At 38.8% G+C, this 20412-nt stretch overlaps 1 protein-coding gene across 1 annotated transcript in view; it reads left to right on the top strand.

Moving 5' to 3' along the window:
• The window catches only part of SGIP1 (SH3GL interacting endocytic adaptor 1), a 189455-nt gene that overhangs the window by 80418 nt on the left and 88625 nt on the right, over positions 1–20412 (top strand). The window contains exons 3-6 of the mRNA XM_045547815.1: positions 6941–6965; positions 13249–13305; positions 17022–17076; positions 17797–17972. Coding sequence (XP_045403771.1) covers positions 6941–6965; positions 13249–13305; positions 17022–17076; positions 17797–17972 — 313 coding nt within the window. The remainder of the gene's footprint in view (positions 1–6940; positions 6966–13248; positions 13306–17021; positions 17077–17796; positions 17973–20412) is intronic.

The raw sequence follows: 20412 nt of genomic DNA, 5'->3' as shown, positions 1-20412 counted from the left end.
AAAGGAATCATAGGCTCAAAGGGGTTGGGAAAATGTCCTGGCAATTTGCTGTCCCTTCAGCTTCACTTAATGCTTATGTTAGTCTGCGATCATTGAAACCTTGTTGGTGCAAACTGTTTTCAGGGCTGCCGCAACTCACTCCGGGTTGCTAAGCAATCTGCTGGGGTAGACGCCAGTGCCAACTTCAGCTGCTTGAACATCTCTAGATAGAGAGTGGGTGAGGACCAGAGCTTCCTGATTTGATCATCGTTACAGAGGCTGATAGGGAAAGGAAGGGAGAGAGCCTGTGCGAAGTGGCAGGCCCAGTGCAGCATATTTTGTTGCACTGATATCCTTTTTAGTCCTCACAGCAATTCAATAAGGTTAGTGGTAATACCTCAGCTTTAGAGATGAGACATCAGTGCCCAAAGGGGTTAAGTAACTTGCTGAAGGCTGCCCAGAAAATAAGACTTGGAGCCAGTATTCTAGTCTAGAATCCAGTGCCCATGCTTTTATCACCTACAAGAAAAGAAACATCAATGGGCAGAATTATAATCCAAATAAGAGAGTAAAGATAAAAGGCAATAGTTGCAAAAGATAACTGAAACTTTTTGAAATAGAGGCCAAACGAAAAATCTTTTAAAAATAATATACAAAACTTCATTAGAAGAGGTTAAAAAATGAATTTAAAACACATGCCCAAGTGTCTGAGACTGCCAAAATTTCTCCATCCCCTCTCCTAGGTCAGATTATATAATAATTGTTACTCTAGATAACTTCTATTGAGCATTCACTATGTTCTAGACCCTGTTTCAGGCTCTGCATTTATTTTAGCTCCTTGAATCCTCTAATATCCCTATGGGGTTTATACAATTATCATGGCTATTTTATAGATGAGGAAACTGAAACGCAAAGAGGTGAAGGAACTTACCCAAGCTTCCACAGCTAGGAGACCTACGTCGGTTACCCCTATAGTCTGGCTCTACAGCCAGTGTTCTTACCTGCCATGCTTGCAGCCTCCAAACGAGGAAGCATCAGTCTCATTTCCATCAATGAATAAGACAAAGGATGGGAATAGGACTCCCATGCTGCTATGTACAATTACACTTTTTCTGATTAAAAATTTTGAAATCCATCCTGATAGCTGCAATAAGCATGAAGTCAAGCCGCCTCCCATTCAAGATCTGCTACTGATGTGCCCTTGTACCTGGACCAACAGTGGGCAATACCACAGCCAGGCCGATCTCCAGAGCCTTCTGTTTGCCACATCTATTTCTTGCCGTCACCAAAGTCATTCCCACAGGGATCAGTGAGTGCCTCTGAACATATCCTACCAAGAAGTTGACACCCAACTCCTTTAACAGGGGTTGAAGTCCTAGTAAGAAATGCTGTGCAGTATATACACATGGAAAGGAGAGTTGGCTTTGATGGGTTGGTACCTATTTTCTGTGCTCTCCTACCAGCCTGGGCTTACTATGGCCGTGATAACCCACTGGATTTATTTGCCTGTCTCATTCTCTCTGTGATGAGTATGTCTTGTTTGGGTTTTTTGTTTTATTTTGTTTTTTCATGTTTTTCTTGAGTCAGAGTCTTGCTCTGTCGCCCCAGGAAGAGTGCAGTGGTGTCATTGTAGCTCACAGCAACCTCAAACTCCTGGGCTCAAGTGATCCTCCTACCTCAGCCCCCCAAGTAGCTGGGACTACAGGCATGTGCCACCAAACCTGGCTAATTTTTTCTATTTTTAGTAGTGACGAGGTCTTGCTTTTGCTCAGGCTGGTCTTGAACTTCTGAGCTCAAGCAATCCTCCCACCTCAGCCTCCCAGAGTGCTGGGATTACAGGTGTGAGCCACCACTCCCAGCCCTTTGTTATTTTTATCCCCTGGTCCTAGCCAAAGACCTAGTTCATTATAAGCACTCAGTATCTGTTCAACGAATTATAACTTTTGTTAGCTGAGATTCTTCCTACCCTATTTTAAATAAAATTTCTTTGAACTGGTTAATTTCCATGTCCAGGCAATGCCCAAAGGTCCCAAGATTTATGTCAACTCCCGTGGTCTTTCAATGTCAGGGTCCTCTCTGCTTCTCACCCCTGTATCACCACATCTGCATGGACACAGAATTCACTAGTTATGAAAAATGATGCATTCTGTCAAGTGTATTGTAATCCAAGTAGAATATTCTGATAATCTTGGGGGGGCATCGGTCAGGAAGGGGAATCACATCTCAGAATCCAGATGGCTTCCCACCAACTTTCTGCATTTCTCTCTCCCCTCCCCTCTCCTTGGCCCCACCCTATGAAGCAATAATGATTTCATTGCCTGGTCCTAACCCCTGAAGAACAGCTCCAACCCTACCAAACTCCTCAAGACCTCACAGTACACCTCAAGCACTTATTAAGGTTTTCTTCCAAACAGTACATGTCTTTTTCCAAGCATAATTCTAGTCCCCTTGTTAATGTAACATTTTGTGGCTCCTTAGAGAGTGAATTCAATACAAAGCTGTAAAGGTACAGTGGCTCCTCTCTCGTTTCCCCTGTCTGTGCCCCTCCAGTCCAGCTTCCTGCTCCTGCGTTGCTCTGAAGTCCAATGTAGCTGCAAGTGAGCAGTGTTATATTCCTAGTGAAGGGATATCTTGGAAGAGAAAAGAAATTATAATCAACTAATACTTTTGAATACTTAGTGTATGTCAGGAACTATTATAAGTTCTTTCTAGACCTTATCTATCTTATTTAACCTGACTTAGAGAGGTTAAGTAACATATTCAAGGTCACAGAACTATTAAGTGGTGACACCCGGACACTCAGATTCATCTCACTCTGAAGCCCTTGCTCCTAAGCACCAGAGCATAGTGGCCCCATGGATCAGCTACCCTGGACTCTGGTCATCAGAGGAGGCCACTTAGCAAAATATTGTCCCCCATTTCCTGCTCTCCTGAAGAAGAGGTAAATATAGAAATGTGGAGAGAAATACAGATTCTCAAAATAAAGTTGAAAAATATCATGGGTGTTTTATCTTATAGGATGCAATTCAGGACCATTCACAGGGGAAAGGATAAGAGGGCCAGGCATGGTGGCACTCACCTGTAGTCCCAGCCACTAAGGAGGCTGAGGTGGGAGGATCACAGTGAGGCCAGGAGTTGAAGGCTGTAGGACACAATGATTGTGTCTGTAGTAGAGACTGCACTCCAGCCTGAGCAACATGGGGAGACTTTGTCTCTTTAAAAAAGGAATAAATTTTTGTTGGTAATTTAATAAGGATTGCATTGAATCTATAGATTACTTTGGGTAGTAATAGACATTTTAACGATGTTGATTCTTCCAATCCACGAGCATGGTATGATTTTCCACCTATTTACGTGTTTTGCAATTTCCTTCCTCAGTGTTTCATAGTTCTCTCTATAGAGGTCCTTTACTTCTTTAGTTACATATATTCCTAGATATTTTATTTTCTTTGTTGCTATTTTGAAGGGTATTGAGTCCTTAATTTGGTTCTCCATTTGACTGTTATTCGCATATATGAAAAGCCTCTGATTTGTATGTATGGATTTTGTATCCTGAGACTTTACTGAATTCATTGATCAATTCCAGGAGTCTCATGGTTGAGTCCTTCGGGTTTTCCAGATATAACATCATATCATCAGCGAAGAGTGAGAGTTTGATCTCTTCTTTCCCTATTTGGACTCCCTTGATTCTGCTCTCTTGCCTGATAGCTCTCGCAAGGACTTCCAATACTATGTTGAAAAGTAATGGGGACAGTGGGCAGCCTTGTCTGGTTCCAGTTCTGAGTGGGAATGCTTTCAATTTTTCCCCATTCAGTATGATGTTGGCTGTGGGTTTGTCATATATGGCTTGTATCATTTTTAGGTAGGTCCCGTTTATGCCTATTTTGTTAAGCGTTCTTATCATAAAAGGGTGTTGAATTTTGTCAAATGCTTTTTCTGCATCTATTGAGAGGATCATATGGTCTTTATTTTTGCTTCTATTTATGTGGTGAATTACATTTATAGATTTTCATATGTTGAACCACCCCTGCGTCTCTGGGATGAAGCCTACTTGGTCGTGATGAATTATTTTTTTAATATGCACTTGGATACGATTTGCTAGGATTTTATTGAGAATTTTTGCATCTATGTTCATGAGAGAAATTGGGCTGTAGTTTTCTTTTTTTGTTGCATCCTTTCCTGGTTTTGGTATCAATGTTATATTGGCTTGGTAAAATGTGTTGGGGAGAATTCCATCCTTCTCTATATTGGAGAATAGTTTACGTAGGATGGGCACCAGTTCATCTTTGTATGTGTGGTAAAATTCGTGTGTGAACCTATCTGGACCAGGGCTTTTCTTTTTGGGAAGGTTTTTTTATTGCTGTTTCAATTTCAGTTCTTGATATTGGTCTATTCAGGAATTCTATTTCTTCCTGATTGAGCTTGGGAAGGCTGTGTACTTCTAAGAAATTGTCCATTTCCTCCACATTTTCCAGTTTGTGTGCATAAAGATTTTTGTAGAATTCATAGATGATATCGTGTATCTCTGTGGCGTCAGTTGTGATTTCTCCTTTCATGTTCCTGATGGAAGTTATTAGAGATTTTTCTTTTCTGCTCTTGGTTAGTCTAGCCAGTGGTGTGTCTATTTTGTTTATCTTTTCAAAGAACCAACTTTTTGTTTTATTATTTTCCCTTATGGTATTTTTGTTGTCCTTTTCATTTAATTCTGATTTGATCTTAATAATTTCTCACCTTCTGCTGGGTTTAGGGTCAGTCTGTTCTTCTTTCTCCAGCTCTTTGAGTCTATTCATTAAGTTGTCTATTTGTAAGTTTTCTGTCTTTTTGAAATAGGCATTTATGGAAATGAATTTTCCTCTCAGGACTGCTTTAGGTGTGTCCCATAGATTTTGATAAGTTGTGTCTCCAAATTACCAACATCATTTTTCACAGATTTAGAAAAAATAATTATACACTTTGTATGGAATCAGAGAAGACCCCGTATAGCAAAAGCAATTTTAAGCAATAAAAACAAAATGAGAGGTATTAATTTGCCAGACTTCAAACTATACTACAAGGCTGTGGTTCTTAAAACTGCCTGGTATTGGCACAAGTGCAGGGACACAGACCAGTGGAACAGAACAGAAAACCCAAATTTAAAACCATCCTCATATAGCCATCTAATCTTTAACAAAATAGACAAAAACATACTCTGGGGACAAGAATCCCTATTCAATAAATGGTGCTGGGAAAACTGGATAGCCACATGTAGAAAACTAAAACAGAACCCACAGATTTCACCTCTCACAAAAATCAAATCACGGTGGATAACAGATTTAAACCTTAAATGGGAAACAATTAGAATTCTAGAAGAAAATGTAGGAAAGACTCTTACAGACATTGGTCTAGGCAAAGAATTTATGAAGAAAACCCCTAAGGCAATCACAGCAACAACAAAAATAAACAAATGGGACCTGATTAAATTAAAAAGCTTCTGCACAGCCAAAGAAACAGTCATGAAAATAGACAGCCTACAGAATGGGAAAAAATTTTCACATATTACACATCAGATAAAGGACTGATAACAAGAATCTATTTAGAACTCAGGAAAATCAGCAAGAAAAAATCAAACAACCCTATCAAAAAGTGGGCAAACGACATGAATAGAAATTTTTCAAAAGAAGATATAAGAATGGCTAACAAACATATGAAAAAATGCTCAACATCCCTAATCATCAGGGAAATGCAAATCAAAACCACAATGAGATACCACTTAACTCCGGTGAGAATGGCCTTTATCAAAAAATCCCAAAACAACACATGTTAGCGTGGATGCAGAGAGACAGGAACACTCGTACACTGCTGGTGGGACTGCAAACTAGTGCAACCCTTGTGGAAAGCATTATGGAGATACCTTAAACAGATTCAAGTAGACCTACCATTCAATCCAGCAATCCCATTATTGGGCATCTACCCAAAGGAACAAAAGTCATTCTATAACAAAGACACCTGTACCCGAATGTTTATAGCAGCACAATTCACAATTGCAAAGATGTGGAAACAACCCAAATGCCCATCAATCCACAAATGGATTAGTAAACTGTGGTATATGTATACCATGGAGTATTACTCAGCTATAAGAAGTAACGGTGATATGACATCTCTTTGGTTCTCCTGGAGAGAGTTGGAACCCATTATATTAAGTGAAATATCCAAAGAATGGAAAAACAAGCATCACATGTACTCACCAGAAAATTGGTTTCCCTGATCATCACCTAAATGCACATCGGGGAAGGATACCAATTGGATATCAGACTGAGACGGGGGGTGGGGGGTGGATGGGTGTATGCCTACATGATGAGTGTGTTGCATACCATCTGAGGAATGGTCATGCTTGAAGGTGCTGACTCGGGGAGGTGGGGGGTGGAGGGAGGGGATGGAGGTATGACTACATGGTGAGTGCTAGGCGCACTGTCTGGAGAATGGACACACTTGAGGCTCTGACTCAGGGGGATGGTCAGGACATGGACAATGTATATAACCTGAGCTTTTGTACCCCCATGATGAGCTGAAATAAAAATAAATAAATAAATAAATTAAAATAATAATAATTTTTTTAAGAAAGAAAAGAGGGAGCAAGTTGATTTACATGCCTTGTGACAGTGGTAAATGGTGCCGGTTAGACCGGGACGAACTCCTTAATGAACTCTCCTCTCAAAAGCAGACCAAGGCACGCCCCAGCCCCACCAACCTGTGTCTTTCGGACTTTAGCTTTTAATGAGAATATCCTCCCCCTACACACATACACATACCCCACATTCAAATGTCACTCAAGCAGTTTGTTTCGATTTAGTTTTCATTAACCAGGTTTACTGGGGTGGGAATACGTAGGAGGCAAGGGTTGTGGTTAATTATTTTTGTACTTTAGTCTGTGTGGCAAGAATGATTCATCTTCATAATCGCTATCAATTTCTTTTTGTTACAGAGGTTCACCAGATAGAGATGGAATTGTAAGTATTTAAATGACCATTTTTAGTGAGTTTGCACTTCATTATATGCTATGTCTAAATTTCTTATAGCCCTGTTTTTTTGTTTTTGTTTTTTTTCTGTAGGGAAAAAATAGCTTGAATGACTTTTTCAGACCTCTCACTGTTGTAATTTTCTATAGTAATTGCATGGGACATAAATGTGGTCTTGGTCAAGTTAGACTTACTTCATTCACCTAAAACCCTGCCCCAGCGTAGGCAAGCAAACTAGCCTTCAAGATGGTGGGTCAGGAGCCAGACAGTTCATGCAGAGGCTGCTACCATCAACTGTTATTTCATTTCCAACTTAATGATGTAGAAGCTCATTGTGTGAGAATGTATTTTGCCAACAGAGGCCACAAAGTCATAATGGAGCTGAGATCCAATAAAATTGAAAGAAACTTTTCCCCTGTAGTGGTTGTGCTGCAGATACATTTTCTATATTAAATTCAAAACTAAAGAATGGTCTTAAAACCACTTATGGCTGAATTTACAATCTGGAGGAGGAAAATGTGTCCACTGGGTTTAGATTTAACCGTAACTCTGAGTCCTTGCTGGCCACCAGAATTCTTGCTTTTGAAAGGAGTCTGTGGTGCACAGGCTTAGATTTATGTGAGTTGCACTTCTGGGAGTCTGCATCAACTTCTAAAATGACTTCCTTCAAATCTAAATCAGATTCCTATTCAGAAGGTTCAAAAGAACAGCTGTTACTGAAAAAAAAAATGGACTCACATTAGGCTCATTGGGCTGGAGTGGGAACAAAAATAAACCTGGTGGTTAAAAATAGTTTTAAAATCACCCTTTATAATATTATACCTAAATTGGTGTGTTAATTGCAGTGATAGCAAGAGTTTTTCTCCCACACTTGACTCAAGGTTTTTAGTTTTGGGGTGCTTTTTGCGTTCATGTGGTTCTCACCGTGAAATGTTAAGAAAATAGACTGAAATTGATCAGACATTGGGTAACACTATAATCAAGGCTCTATTCAGCAGGGGAAAAAAAAGACCCAGAAGACTCAGCTTCTCCTCACCTCTTGCTTCTGGCTCAGAGCCCTCTCGTTAACTCTGTCTCAGGTACTCTCGGCTTCCGTGTCTTTTCTTTGCTTCTGGCTTGGTCCCCTCCCTGGGTCCTCTCGTCCCCTCCATTCTGAACTTTGCCAGGCTATGTTAGCTACTCTGCTTCTATCCTTGCTGCTCCCAAACTGGCTTGCTATTTCTTGCTTCTCTCCCTCTGCCACTCTCAGTCTTGCCCTTTTTTTTTTTTCCTCCAAACCTCCACTCATTGTCTCTGAGGTCCCGTTGCTACCTCCTCACAGTTCTCCGCCCTTCTGGGCAGCACCAGAAATCGCTGGTATAACGTGCACCAGGGTACCTGGTACAGCAGCTGGCATCTAGCTGGCGACTATGAGTATGTGCTGCATTAATGAACCCAGCAGTCATTCTGAGGACTCATCCACCCCAGGTCAGGGCTGCATGCCCAAGTTACCCAAGTCCTCCTTCATCTCCACCATTCCAAGTCACGTAAAGTTATTTATTAGCAGTTAATTAGAAATGCCATAAATATCACTGGTTATGATTTTCAGGAAAGAGGAATTATTTCATTGCAATTTCTCAGGAAATAACACAGACCTGTTCCAGAAAAGGCTGTATTCAAAATAAATGCATTTTCTCAGGAACAAGGTGTACAACTTCACAGGTAATTGGAAATTATTAGCCAGCAGCTAGTGGAAATATATGGTTTCATTAATGTGGTCCCACACACTACATACAGGTGTTGGTGCACCTACCTCATGCTTATTAGCTACTTGGTAAACACAGGGGCTACACAAAAGCTTTAATGTACTGGTGCTTATTTCATTTCAGTTTCTCAAAAATCCAACAAAGCCCATCTCTGGTGATGATGCTTTTGGGGTTTAGTCTCTAGAGGCTTCACGGCAGGGCTGCATGTGAAGATGGGCTTGCCTTTCTCCCCACTGGCTTGAATGTCCCCGTCCCTGGCAGAACCATCTCTCATGGTGTCCGAGAGCTCAAGTAGCTGTGTGTGACAATGCATTCTAACCCAGACACAAACTCTAATTTGTGCAGGGTACACTAACTTTTTCCTAAGCAGTTCCAGTTTCCCCCCACACATTGACCAGGGCATCAAGGGCCTAGTCCTCGCGGTGAAGAGACCTTTTCAGCTGATCCTGAACAGGTGTGCAGGGAAGGGCACAGATTTGGAGCTGTCAGCTGTGTGTGCTGTATATAGTGGTGACGCCCAGGAAGACATTGATGCAGGGGAAAATATGGTGGAGCTAAACTTTTCATACTTAGATTAGAAATGCAACCGTTTGAATTCAGTCTCTTCTTGTGTGTCGTTGTGTCTGTTCTCTACTTGTAAATTAAGTGCTGACTGAATGAGGAGTAGATCCACAGAGTCCCTAGTGCCTGGGATGTACCTACCTCCTTCTCCCTTTTTTTCCTGGGCTAGCCAAGCTGGCCTGCTGAATAGAGCCTCATTATGGGCCCCAAAGTCCACTCTTGCTCAAGGAGCCCTGCCACGATTGGTAGGCCGTACAATTTGGCCTAGAAATGGTTTCTTCTATCGTATGTTTGCTGACTCCATGTGATTCTTTATATGTGTCTTGAAGAACAAACAGATCCTTTAACAACTTTTTTCTACATGAACACAATCAATTCCAGCAGCCCAGCCCACATGAACCACCCTACAATAGCAAAGCAGAGTGTGCGCGTGAAGGAGGAAAAAAAGTTTCGGTAAGGAAACAGATTTTAGTTTAAAATTTCCAAGGGGTTGTAGAAACAGTGAGTAAAATCCCTATTTAAAATCTGGAAAACACAGTGCCTTTTACGTACTCCATTTATGGAGACTCTTAGGTGTTTCCAAATTACTTCTTGAGTACCTGAGGCCAATTTTTAGATCAACCATATAGATTTTACGTATTGATGTCCAAACATACTTTTAAAGAGTGAGCAGGCATAAAAGATGGGTGTTTCCTTGTCTTAGACAAAAGAAGGATTCAGATTTTAAAAAGAATCTGCTATCTATAAAGAAAGCTCTGGCTATAATGTAAACAACACCATGCAAATTGAGTAGTCATTTATTAGGATAAGCACTATCTCAATAATACCTGGAATTTGGCAGGAACTTGGTCTGTGGGAACCAGTGTACTCGACTAAAGGATATCAAGTCAGAGATGCTGATCCAGCTCAGACTATGCAATAACTATAGCTGTGTTGTACGACATGGTACCACTGGTGGCTATTTAGTTAAAATTCAGTACCTCAGTCTCACTCGCCACATTTCAAGCTCTACCATACTGGACACCACACAGATAGAACATCACCATCTTCACAGGCAATTCTATTGGACAGTGCTGTTCTTCTATAGGATTGTTTACAAAATGAGTCAGGTCTACGTCAGTGGAGAAAAATACTTAGGCAGTACATTGTGTATCTTTAACACATCTCACCCAAGGATCACTACATGGCTGTGAGCTGACCTTGGAAAACAGGAGCATTCACAATGGAAATTGAGAATTTGATGAAATGTGTAATTGAACGTAATTGTTACTACATTTATTTATTTAGCCCAACATGTTATCGGAGAACAGATAAGCCTAAGCGAAGTAAAATACCTATTAAGACAAGATTAACATCACTGTGAGGCTCAATTTTCTTTAAGTAACAATCATATTCAATTTATAAAAGTTACTTATGTTAAGTGTAGAATTTTAGAAAATACAGAAAAGGAAGAAGTGAAAGAATATGTATTACTCCAATTCCAAAAGAAAAATCACGGTTTATACGTTGGTGAATAACTTATATTACTTTTACTATCAAGCCTAGTTTTTAAGTGGTGTTTCCCTACTTACATTCTTCCTTGATGCTTCTTCAAAGTTTCCCATTTGCAAATCAATAGAGTCATTATCTTCACTGTCACCACTTCTGTGAGCTGCACCTTGCTCACCGGTTAAAGCATGAGAATTGTTTTTTCTTGAGGTTTTGCCAGAAGGATCCTATCCAGGCTCTGGCTTAGCTTTAACTTGATAATTTTCACTTGTGAAACCAAAGCTATTTGTAAGAATCCACTGGTGTGAATGAATCCAAATTCCTCCAAGAAAGGCAGGCATGTGTACATGTGTGTGTGTGTGTGTGTGTGTGTGTGTGTGTGTGTGTTGAATATCTTCCAAAAAGAATGTACTGTTATTTGTTGTTTGTTTCTAGTATTTGTTTTTAAAATGTTCCTATTTTAAAAGAAAATTTATTTTATAGGTTTTGCTTTCCCTTTATCTCAATCTTCCCTTGGTTTTCATGGAAACTGGGAAATTTTCACTCAGCCCCAATCTCAAAATTCAGGAGCTTATTTATCTACAATGTTAGATATATGTTGTCAGGAAGGAAAAAATATATACATATGTATATATATAATTCATTCAGCTGAACATATAAACAATCTTGGTTTTGAAGGGCTTTAATTATAGAGATGAGATTGTCATGTAATTTACCTAATCTCTGGCTTTTAGATAACCATCCTAGATCACAAAATTCATGAGTTTATTTCTCTAGAATCAACTTAGTCTGTCTGATTTCTTATTATTATAAATTAAATTTCTATGTTAAACTTGTTTATTACATATGCTTTCTAAGAAGGAGTTGGAGCATTTTGCGAAGAAGTATACAAACAGATTGGTAAAGTAGGAATTAACAGAGAAAGCAAATTATGATAAAAAGAAAATAGGAACCATGTCCATTCCTAGGTGAGAGAAGAATTTTTATTAAATGATACATTGTTTAATGGACCATGTTCTCAGCAGTAGCCTCGTAAAGTGTACATGTGTAGAGTTGATGTGTCAGGTTTTTAAAAAGACCTTTTCCAAAGTAGAAAGAATACCACTGAAGCACTAATTCAGTGAAGGCAATTAAAATGGCATAGTCTGAGGACAAATAATCTTTGTTGGGAACAGGGCAAAAGGGAAGGTGGGCACAGGCCTCATTTTCCTGGGTGCTGGTTGGACTATGTGGCATGGCAGAGTTCTCGTATTTGTAAATTCTGGTGCAGTGGTAGTGTATAGGAAGGGAGAGGGTCTGAACACATTACTCCTTGTGCACTGTTTGCCCTTGCTAAATCACTGCTAGTTATTAGAATGCCCAGTCAACATTCAGTGTCAATCCATGATGATGGTTATTCTGGGTTATCTAGTGATTCTATATGCGTACATGAAAAGCTTACTTCTCCACCTATTTGTCAGATTGGATGCTAGCTGTTTACACTGTAGTTCAAAGCCTTTATTTGTGATTGCAAAATTAGAGATCCTGTCCTCAAACCTCATACATCACCATTTGATGTGTTGTTCTGCGATCTGCTATCGCTCAGTGACTTACCATTGCTCAATGTGCTAAATACAAGAATGTCATTGGATCGACCCTCCATTACCAGCCTGATTTGTGTTTTTGTCCTTTGCGCCCAAAAAGCAGTGAATCTTAGCAATTTCTATTTCGTGATGCCACATCCTTGCTCAATGCTTGTGGCTGTATGTCATGGTTGTACTGGGTGTAAAAATAAAACTTTAAAATAGTCAAAAGAAAGTAATGTTGATATCCAGTCAACTTGCAAGGATGTGTGCTCATGAAGACATAGATCACATGGATGACAGAAACCCACCAGTAATTCTCAAATTCTATTTTAATAATTTCATAAGAAAAGCCATTTGAAAAAAATATGATTTTTTTAATAACTAGGAGCTGAATTAACTAATTTGGAACTGACTTTCTTTATATTTTATCAAGGGGTTGATTAGAAAAAAACTGATTTAGTGTTAGAAATGCTAAAAGTTAGTTAACGACTTGAAAGAGTATTCTGGATATGTTGGAACTAATTGTATATAAGAACAGCATAGAAATCGAAATGCTTCCACTTAATATATATGTGTGTGGTTATATCCCCTGAAGGTATAGACGATTAAATTATAATGTAGGTGCTGCTAATTCTTCAGTAATTGAGTAAAATTTGAACACCTAGTGTTAATCTCCCTTGGTATCCTACAGTCTTTTGTGAAATAATTATGCAGGCCCTTTTGTGCTGTGTCACAGCAGCTAAGTTTACCATTCAGTAATTCTGATCTGGCTTCTTCTTAGGCTGCTCTGATGTGTCTTTCCAGGGCTGGATTTTGACAGCTCTTGCTAAATGCAAATAGAGTTAAGTGTTCTTTGTTCCTTTTTTTTTCCGTTCAAATGTTTCCCTTCTAAATTTATTTTCAAATTTGTTACAGAAGAAAAGCAATGGGGCACCAAATGGATTTTATGCAGAAATTGATTGGGAAAGATATGTGAGTATCCAGAAGATTGTTTTTCCCTATTAAGTATTTCACAACTTAAAAATGAGTCGAAGCATTCTTATAATAGTGCATAGAAATAAGCGAAACACTCTCCATCTTATTAGGAAATCCCTGGCACATTTAGGATGGTAGAGAGATGAAGAGCAGTAGAGTCTGTCAGACCCAGGATCACTGTTGGATTTCTAATCACATAGAACATGTAGAACATATTCACATCGAAGGTCATTTCTGTTGCATAGTAAGTGGTCAAATTCATGGTCCCTACAAAATGCTTTTGCTCTTATCCTTTACGTGACTCTTCTGGCCCAAGCCCCCCTTTCATAAAAGTTAAGCTTGATGTTAAAGCTTTTGCCTATTTGGTAATAATGAGAATTTTTATAATAAATGATACTACCATTTATTGAATACTCCCTATTTGTCATTCATAGCATTAAATGCTATTAAATTCTTAAAAGGTAAATAACACATTATCTGCATTTTAGAGAAAACCATGGCTTGGAAAGGCTAAATTCTCCATGCTTCCTACCCCAACACTCCAAAACACATCACCCTGCCAACTTACTACCTGGTCCTCTCTTGTATTCCTTACAAGTGAATATAACATATCTTACATTCTTTCTTATATTTCCCAGGATTGAGATATTTTGATATTTTTAGCTGTTCAATTCCCTAGAATATATGTTCACAAATAATGTTATAAGGGAAGCTATCAGACATTTTAAAAGGGTGGTTTCTTTTCCCAACATTAATTCTTTTTTACCTAGAAAGTTCCTGTTATATTTTGTGGGATCCTATAATACACAAGAATGGGATATTCTCAGCAAACAGGAAATATGCTAATTAAAATACCAAATTACTCATCAAATTCTATACACTGCCTCTTACCTAGCACACAAACTCTAAATTCTAGTACTGTACCTGGTCAACAGCTTAAATGAAGCATGACTTCCCTCAAATTTATTCAGTCCTGAAAACTAATCATATCACGCAGGCATTGCTATTGTCACTATGCATTAGACACCAGTTTCTCCAAGTCATAAGAAGGTTCTATTCTTTGTAGAGTCTGCCATCCAGATTCTGGCAGGGAAGGCCTCAGGGAGGATGGGACCTTTAGGCAAAGGCCTAATGTTTACACCTTAAGTAACTAGTAACTAAAGAGGTCACTAGTAACCTGTAGTCAATACAGGTTAACTGCGTGAACATTTGGGAGAAGCGAATTGCAGGCAGGGGGAACAGCATGATGAGAACCCCGAAAGGCGACAGTGCCTGTGGCACCCAAATCACAAAAGTTACCAGTGGGAAGGAGAGCGTGTGGCCGAGGGGACCACGGGAAGAGAGTCACAGACGTGAGGCTAAGGAGAGGGGCAGGAGCCAGACTTCCAGGCCTTGGTGACTCTACAGAGGTGCTTGGCTTTTATACTATGTGCAGTAGGAAGCCAGTGACAGGTTCTTAGCAGGGAAGTGACCTCAATACCCTTGCATTTAAAAAAAAAGAAAGAAAGAAAAGTAACTCTGTAGTACGGAAGAAGAACAAAAGGAAGACTACAATAAATGCTCAAAAAATGATGGTTTTGCAGAAAGAAGAATACTGCATGAGCTCTCTTATATGCAAAATCTAAAAAATATATAAATAAAAGTGGAATAAAGAGAAACAAAGTAGACTGATAGTTACCAGGGGCAGGAATGGGGAGGAAATGGGAGAAGTAGGTCAAAGGGTACAAATCTGCAGTGAAGACGGGTGAATAAATCTAGATGTTTAATGTGCAGCATGTGAACTATACTTAATAAGATTCCATTGTAGACTGAAAATTTGCTAACAGTACATTTTAGGTGCTCTTCACACACACACATGTAACTATGGAAGGTGATAGGAATGTAAATTCGACTGTAATAATCAGTAATGAGTTCCACTGTAGTAATCATTTCACTATGTATATGTATATCAAATCATCATGTTTATGTGATCCTATCCAAGAGAACTAACTGCCCACAGACACTGACAGACCCTTGAAAATGTCCAATGACATATGGTTTCATTTCACTCACTTCATTCCACTTATTTGAGCATCTTGAATTCTCTGTCAGAAGTGCTTGGCTCGACATAAAGTCTCAGGTGCCTTTTTGAGCCAAGCAGGTGATATAGATACATGGAGTCCACTGGCCACGAACTCAGCATTCCAGCCCAAGACAAGTACAAGGAGAGCACAACAACTCAGCTACAGCTATCTAAAATATTAAAAATATTAAAAAATGAATTTTTGAAAAATGATCACTTCTTCCATGGCGTCTTCTCTCTCCATGGCCCTGGTATTTTTATTGCTTCAGTGACTCCTAAAACCCTCTCCAACTGTGTCCTCTCCCACTGCCAGGCCTAAAACCTTGACTTCAACAGGGCCACCTTTGAAGTCCATCTTCCTGCTCTCTGGGGCATAGGATAGAGTCTCAAAATGCCTGGGTTTAAGGCCTACGTCTGGCATTTGCTGGATGTGCTTCCTTGTGAAATGGCATCTGATTTCTCTTACTTTCGCCTTGGTGAATGGGATAATTCTTTCCATCTATGGCTGTTATGTGGTTCAGTGAGACAAAGTGTGGGTCACAATACTTACTGTATAATAGGAACTCAAATACGATCATACTAATCCCAGCAATGCAAGCTGCCTTTTATCTTTCCTGCTTTTTTCCCAAAAAATTTTAGTTGTCCGCTGTTAGGATTAGTTCAACTTGAAGTCCCAGCACTCTCCCAGGATTTGAGGGTGGAAACGTTGGTGTCTTCTTGAATCTTCCCTCTCCTTTTTCTCCTATGACTGTATCTATTACCAAGAACCAACAATCGATACTTTCAGATGTCCTCAACTCATCCCACCCCACCAACAATAACTCGATCCATGTTCTTAGCACACCTTGCCTGAATTGATGCATGCATTGTGAATTAGTTTTCCTTCCTCCAGTTTCCTCTGCCCCCAGGCTCTCCTGGAATATACCTCCAGAGCACCTTAAGGTTCTGCTTTCAGTATGTCCCACCCAAACTGAGAAGCTGCAGCAGCTACAGCCAGTGCAAACTCTTCCCCTAGCCTATTGGCCACCCTTGGTTCTATTTCCCATCTCCCACTGTGCTGCTTCCCTCCAGTCCTATTATATTGTTGCCCTCCCTTTCCCCATTTGAAACAAGTCCATTCCTGCCTTGCTGTCTCAGCGAGGGCTCCTCCCTCCACCTACCAGGGACTCCCACTCTGCTTTCTCCTGTTTGAACTGAAAGGTCCATGCAGACCTCCCTGATTCTTTTAAACTGCACCAATTTCCTTTTCTTTGAACGCCTAACAATCGTGTTTTGTGGTTTTTATTTTTGTTTTTAATTTTTGCCTCCAGAAATACATTTCAGTTTCCCTAAGGACAGATAATTTGCATTTTGTATCCCCCATGTTGCTTAGCACAGTCCTTGGCTTACAGGAAATGCATGCTATATTCTCTTTGAATGCTTTCTTTCATAGACAGTTAATTCCTTATTTATTTTCCCAGTTGGAGGACTCTCCAAGTATCCCTGAATAAACATCTAAACATATTGCTCAGCATTCGCTTCCAAAAATTAAAATCTTAGTCTCCTAAGAGACTTGTCTACATCCTTAAATAGAAGACTCCAAAAGGAAAATGTGTATTTTTTTGATCATTGTCAGCATAATAATTGCTTAATGTGCACTTGTATTTTATAGAACTCACCTGAGCTGGATGAAGAAGGCTACAGCATCAGACCTGAGGAACCCGGCTATATCCTTTCTTTATTTTTTTTATTTTAATTTTTACATTCACTCTCAGAAAACAGTAAAATAAACTCAAGTTTTACAAAGGTGATGAAATGACCTCATTTTCCCAAGTCCTGTTATTCCTAATATTAAAATAAACAACGTAGAGAACAGCCTGATCTCTAACGAGCAGGCATTTTGCCTTAATCTATTCATAGAAAAAGAGAGAGGAGAAAGAGAAAAATGTACTGAAAAACAGTTGTGCAAATTGTGGGTACTGGGTTGGCTGCTAAAACTTGATATGACTATGTCATTTATAGTGACTGGAAAATAGCTCTTACTGTCCTCTCCCTGCAGTTCATCTCTGGACAAAGCATGTCACACTCTGAAGCATTTTATACTCATCACTAATTGTCCAGAAAGCAGCCTTCTTCTCTCTGTGGATGAGTAAGCTCACCTGTGCTTGTTTGTGTGTGCACTGAGTGGGACACCACAAACGGCCAACTGCAGCAAAAACATAGGACATTATTATCACCTCTGCTTCTTGAAATTCTCCATCCTTGATCACGTTCTGAGGAAAGGTGAATAAATCCTAACCCTTTCATTTTTCATTTTTGTTTGTTTCGCTTTGATTTTCTGCCATCTAAGGATACTTTTGCTGTCTCCATGTGCAATCACTTTTGTCTCATACTTATCATTGTCCCCCAGTAGAAGAAAGAATTATGTATCTTTAACTGTGTTCTACCTACCAAAGGAAAGCACTTTTATTCTTCGAGTGAATCAGAAGAGGAAGAAGAATCACACAAGAAATTTAATATCAAGATTAAACCATTGCAATCTAAAGACATTCTTAAGAATGCTGCAACTGTCGATGAACTGAAGGCGTCAATAGGCAACATTGCACTTTCCCCATCACCAGTGGTGAGTGGCTTTTTAACGTTAAGCTTTGGTTATGTTATGTCCTGTCGATCAGAAACTCCTTAAATTGAAAGCTACATATGCTCACCATTTTATGAACTCCATAAACCTCATTCTAGCTTGAGAAAGTTTTACTCATTTTATACTGCAGCCCTCGTGCTTTTCAAAATGGTAAAAATGCATGGAACCACATTTTCTTTTGATTTATTTTCCTGCAAGCAGTTTAAAAAGAAAGAAAATAAATAAAAACATTATCCAGACATACTTCTGAAGCAGACTTAGCAATTAAAAACAACATGAAGTTCACAGATTTACTAACACTGATTTTTTAAAAACATCTGAGTTTCTTTTTTTATGCTATATCACATAAAAAATACATGAAAGGAAAACCAAGGAAATTGCTTTAAAAAATTTTTTTTACATTGCTGTGCTCCAAAACAATTAATCAAAATCATAGTCTAAATAAATATTAAAACTCATATTCTTCATTATATTTTATTATCAAGTTGTCTTAAATATTCTCATCTTTAAGGCACCTCAAATACAGGTATTGCCCTATTTATATTATTCAAATAGGTATTTTCCCACAGTTTGTGCTTCCTTTTCCCAATTCCTATTTACTAAATTTCTTGAGTTGCTGAATTCTGAGTTCCAACGTTTACAATTTTTTCTCTGTGGTGTTTGATAAATGCCACTATTGTTTTCTAAAAATAGCTGTGAAGAGCAGATGAAGGCTCTCAAACTAGCAGCTAATATACTCTTGGCATCTTCTTTAGAGAGATGTAATCTCCCTATGGTATTCCCCCTGAACAGGGTAGTTAATAAATGCTGAACCATTTTTGAGATGCTTCCAGAAATATCTCAACTAACCTTTCTAAAGGAGTTGTAATGACCCATCCTTTGAGAATAAACTTTTGCCTGCCTGGGATGAATAAAGTCTGTAATGGTACCTTCTTTAGTGCTTAGTGCTTATAATGGCCTTTATCACTACAGTTGGTGACAATTAAAATGATTTCTAAGAGTAACTAACCACAGCAAATGATATTTCAGGTAATTTTTAATGGTATACTCACCTGCTAGCCTAAGATGTTTTCCTGAAAAGGGAGGAATGAAATATATCACTTTTTCCTCCTTTCTGCAGTGGAAGGTACAGATCTTCAACTCACATATCTTGGCCTAAGAGTTCTAATAACTTCATTTCTCGGTTGGCATCTTTCAAATCATTTTTCACTTACTGAATCATTTTTTAAACTAAAACTCTATTTAAATGCATGAAACAAGTTTATAGCCACTTCTGTGCAGTTTATTTTATTCACTTCTCTAAGTTTATTCTCTGTGTAATAAACTTAGTGGACATTTGGAAGCTACCTGGGATAAGTAAAAGAAGTCAAGTTCAGAGGATTAAATGAACGAATTTATGTGAAAGCAAACTTACTAGAACAGTCCCAACCATAGATATTTGCTGAAAGTTTAGTCAAATCTAGGAAATAAGAGATCCCCCTCTATCAAAAAGAAAACATGTATGCCTAAGTCATCTGGTAGATATTTCTCCCACCAAATACTTTACTGAGCTCTTCTCAACATCTCTTTTTAAGGTAATATAGTGACATGGTGTCATTAAGACTGATGAAAAAATCTCAGGGGAAGCAGAATGCAAACTAGATGGAGGTACCCAGAGAAAGTAACCTCAGGGTTCTGCTGATTCTGCAGCAGTGCCACACACCGAGGGACATTCAGCTCTGCCTCTCACCCCCATACTTCCAGTTTATTCCCCATACTGTGAGAACCTGGCTCTTTTATTACTACGATTCCCAAATATGTATAATTTTTGATGTTTAATGTAGGAGAGTAGGCCGTTAGTACTACTTTAGAGAAAGGTGAGCATGTTTCTGGATGTACGTAAGTATAAAGACACATTTGTTAACAGAAAACACATGACATAGCAGCACTTTATCTCCAGAACCAGATGAGTAAACACAACCTTTGAAAATCCAGTTGGTGCCATGATAAAAATGGCAATGATTTGAACAACTGTAGATATTTCCAGCCAAATGAGCAGACATTTATACATCTATACTTTCTACAGGTACTAACACCAGTTAATGATATATCAGAATATTTCATTTAGGCTGTGGTGGTTCTTATGCTACAAAAGCATCCATCATTACATTAATAGAAATAGAGGATCTTTGAAATGATAAACTATTCATAACAATGGCTTACATTGGACTTCTGATTTCTCTCTTTTTTTTTTTTTTTGAACTTTTTAAGATAAAGTTGTGCTTCACTTATTCTTTTCACCCATCTGTGCATAGGTATCCATGCATTATAACTGACTTGATCTCTTTTATCATGAATTGGCTTTATTTTACTTGAGTAGTTTCCCTGGATAGATTAGATAGTCAAATTAATAAAAGAATGAAATGGAATAGAATCAATGGAT

Source organism: Lemur catta, chromosome 3 (assembly GCF_020740605.2).
Source record: "Lemur catta isolate mLemCat1 chromosome 3, mLemCat1.pri, whole genome shotgun sequence".
Classification (NCBI taxonomy): Eukaryota; Metazoa; Chordata; class Mammalia; order Primates; family Lemuridae; genus Lemur; species Lemur catta.
Note: the sequence above shows the minus strand (reverse complement) of the source record. Positions and strands in the feature narration are given on the sequence as shown.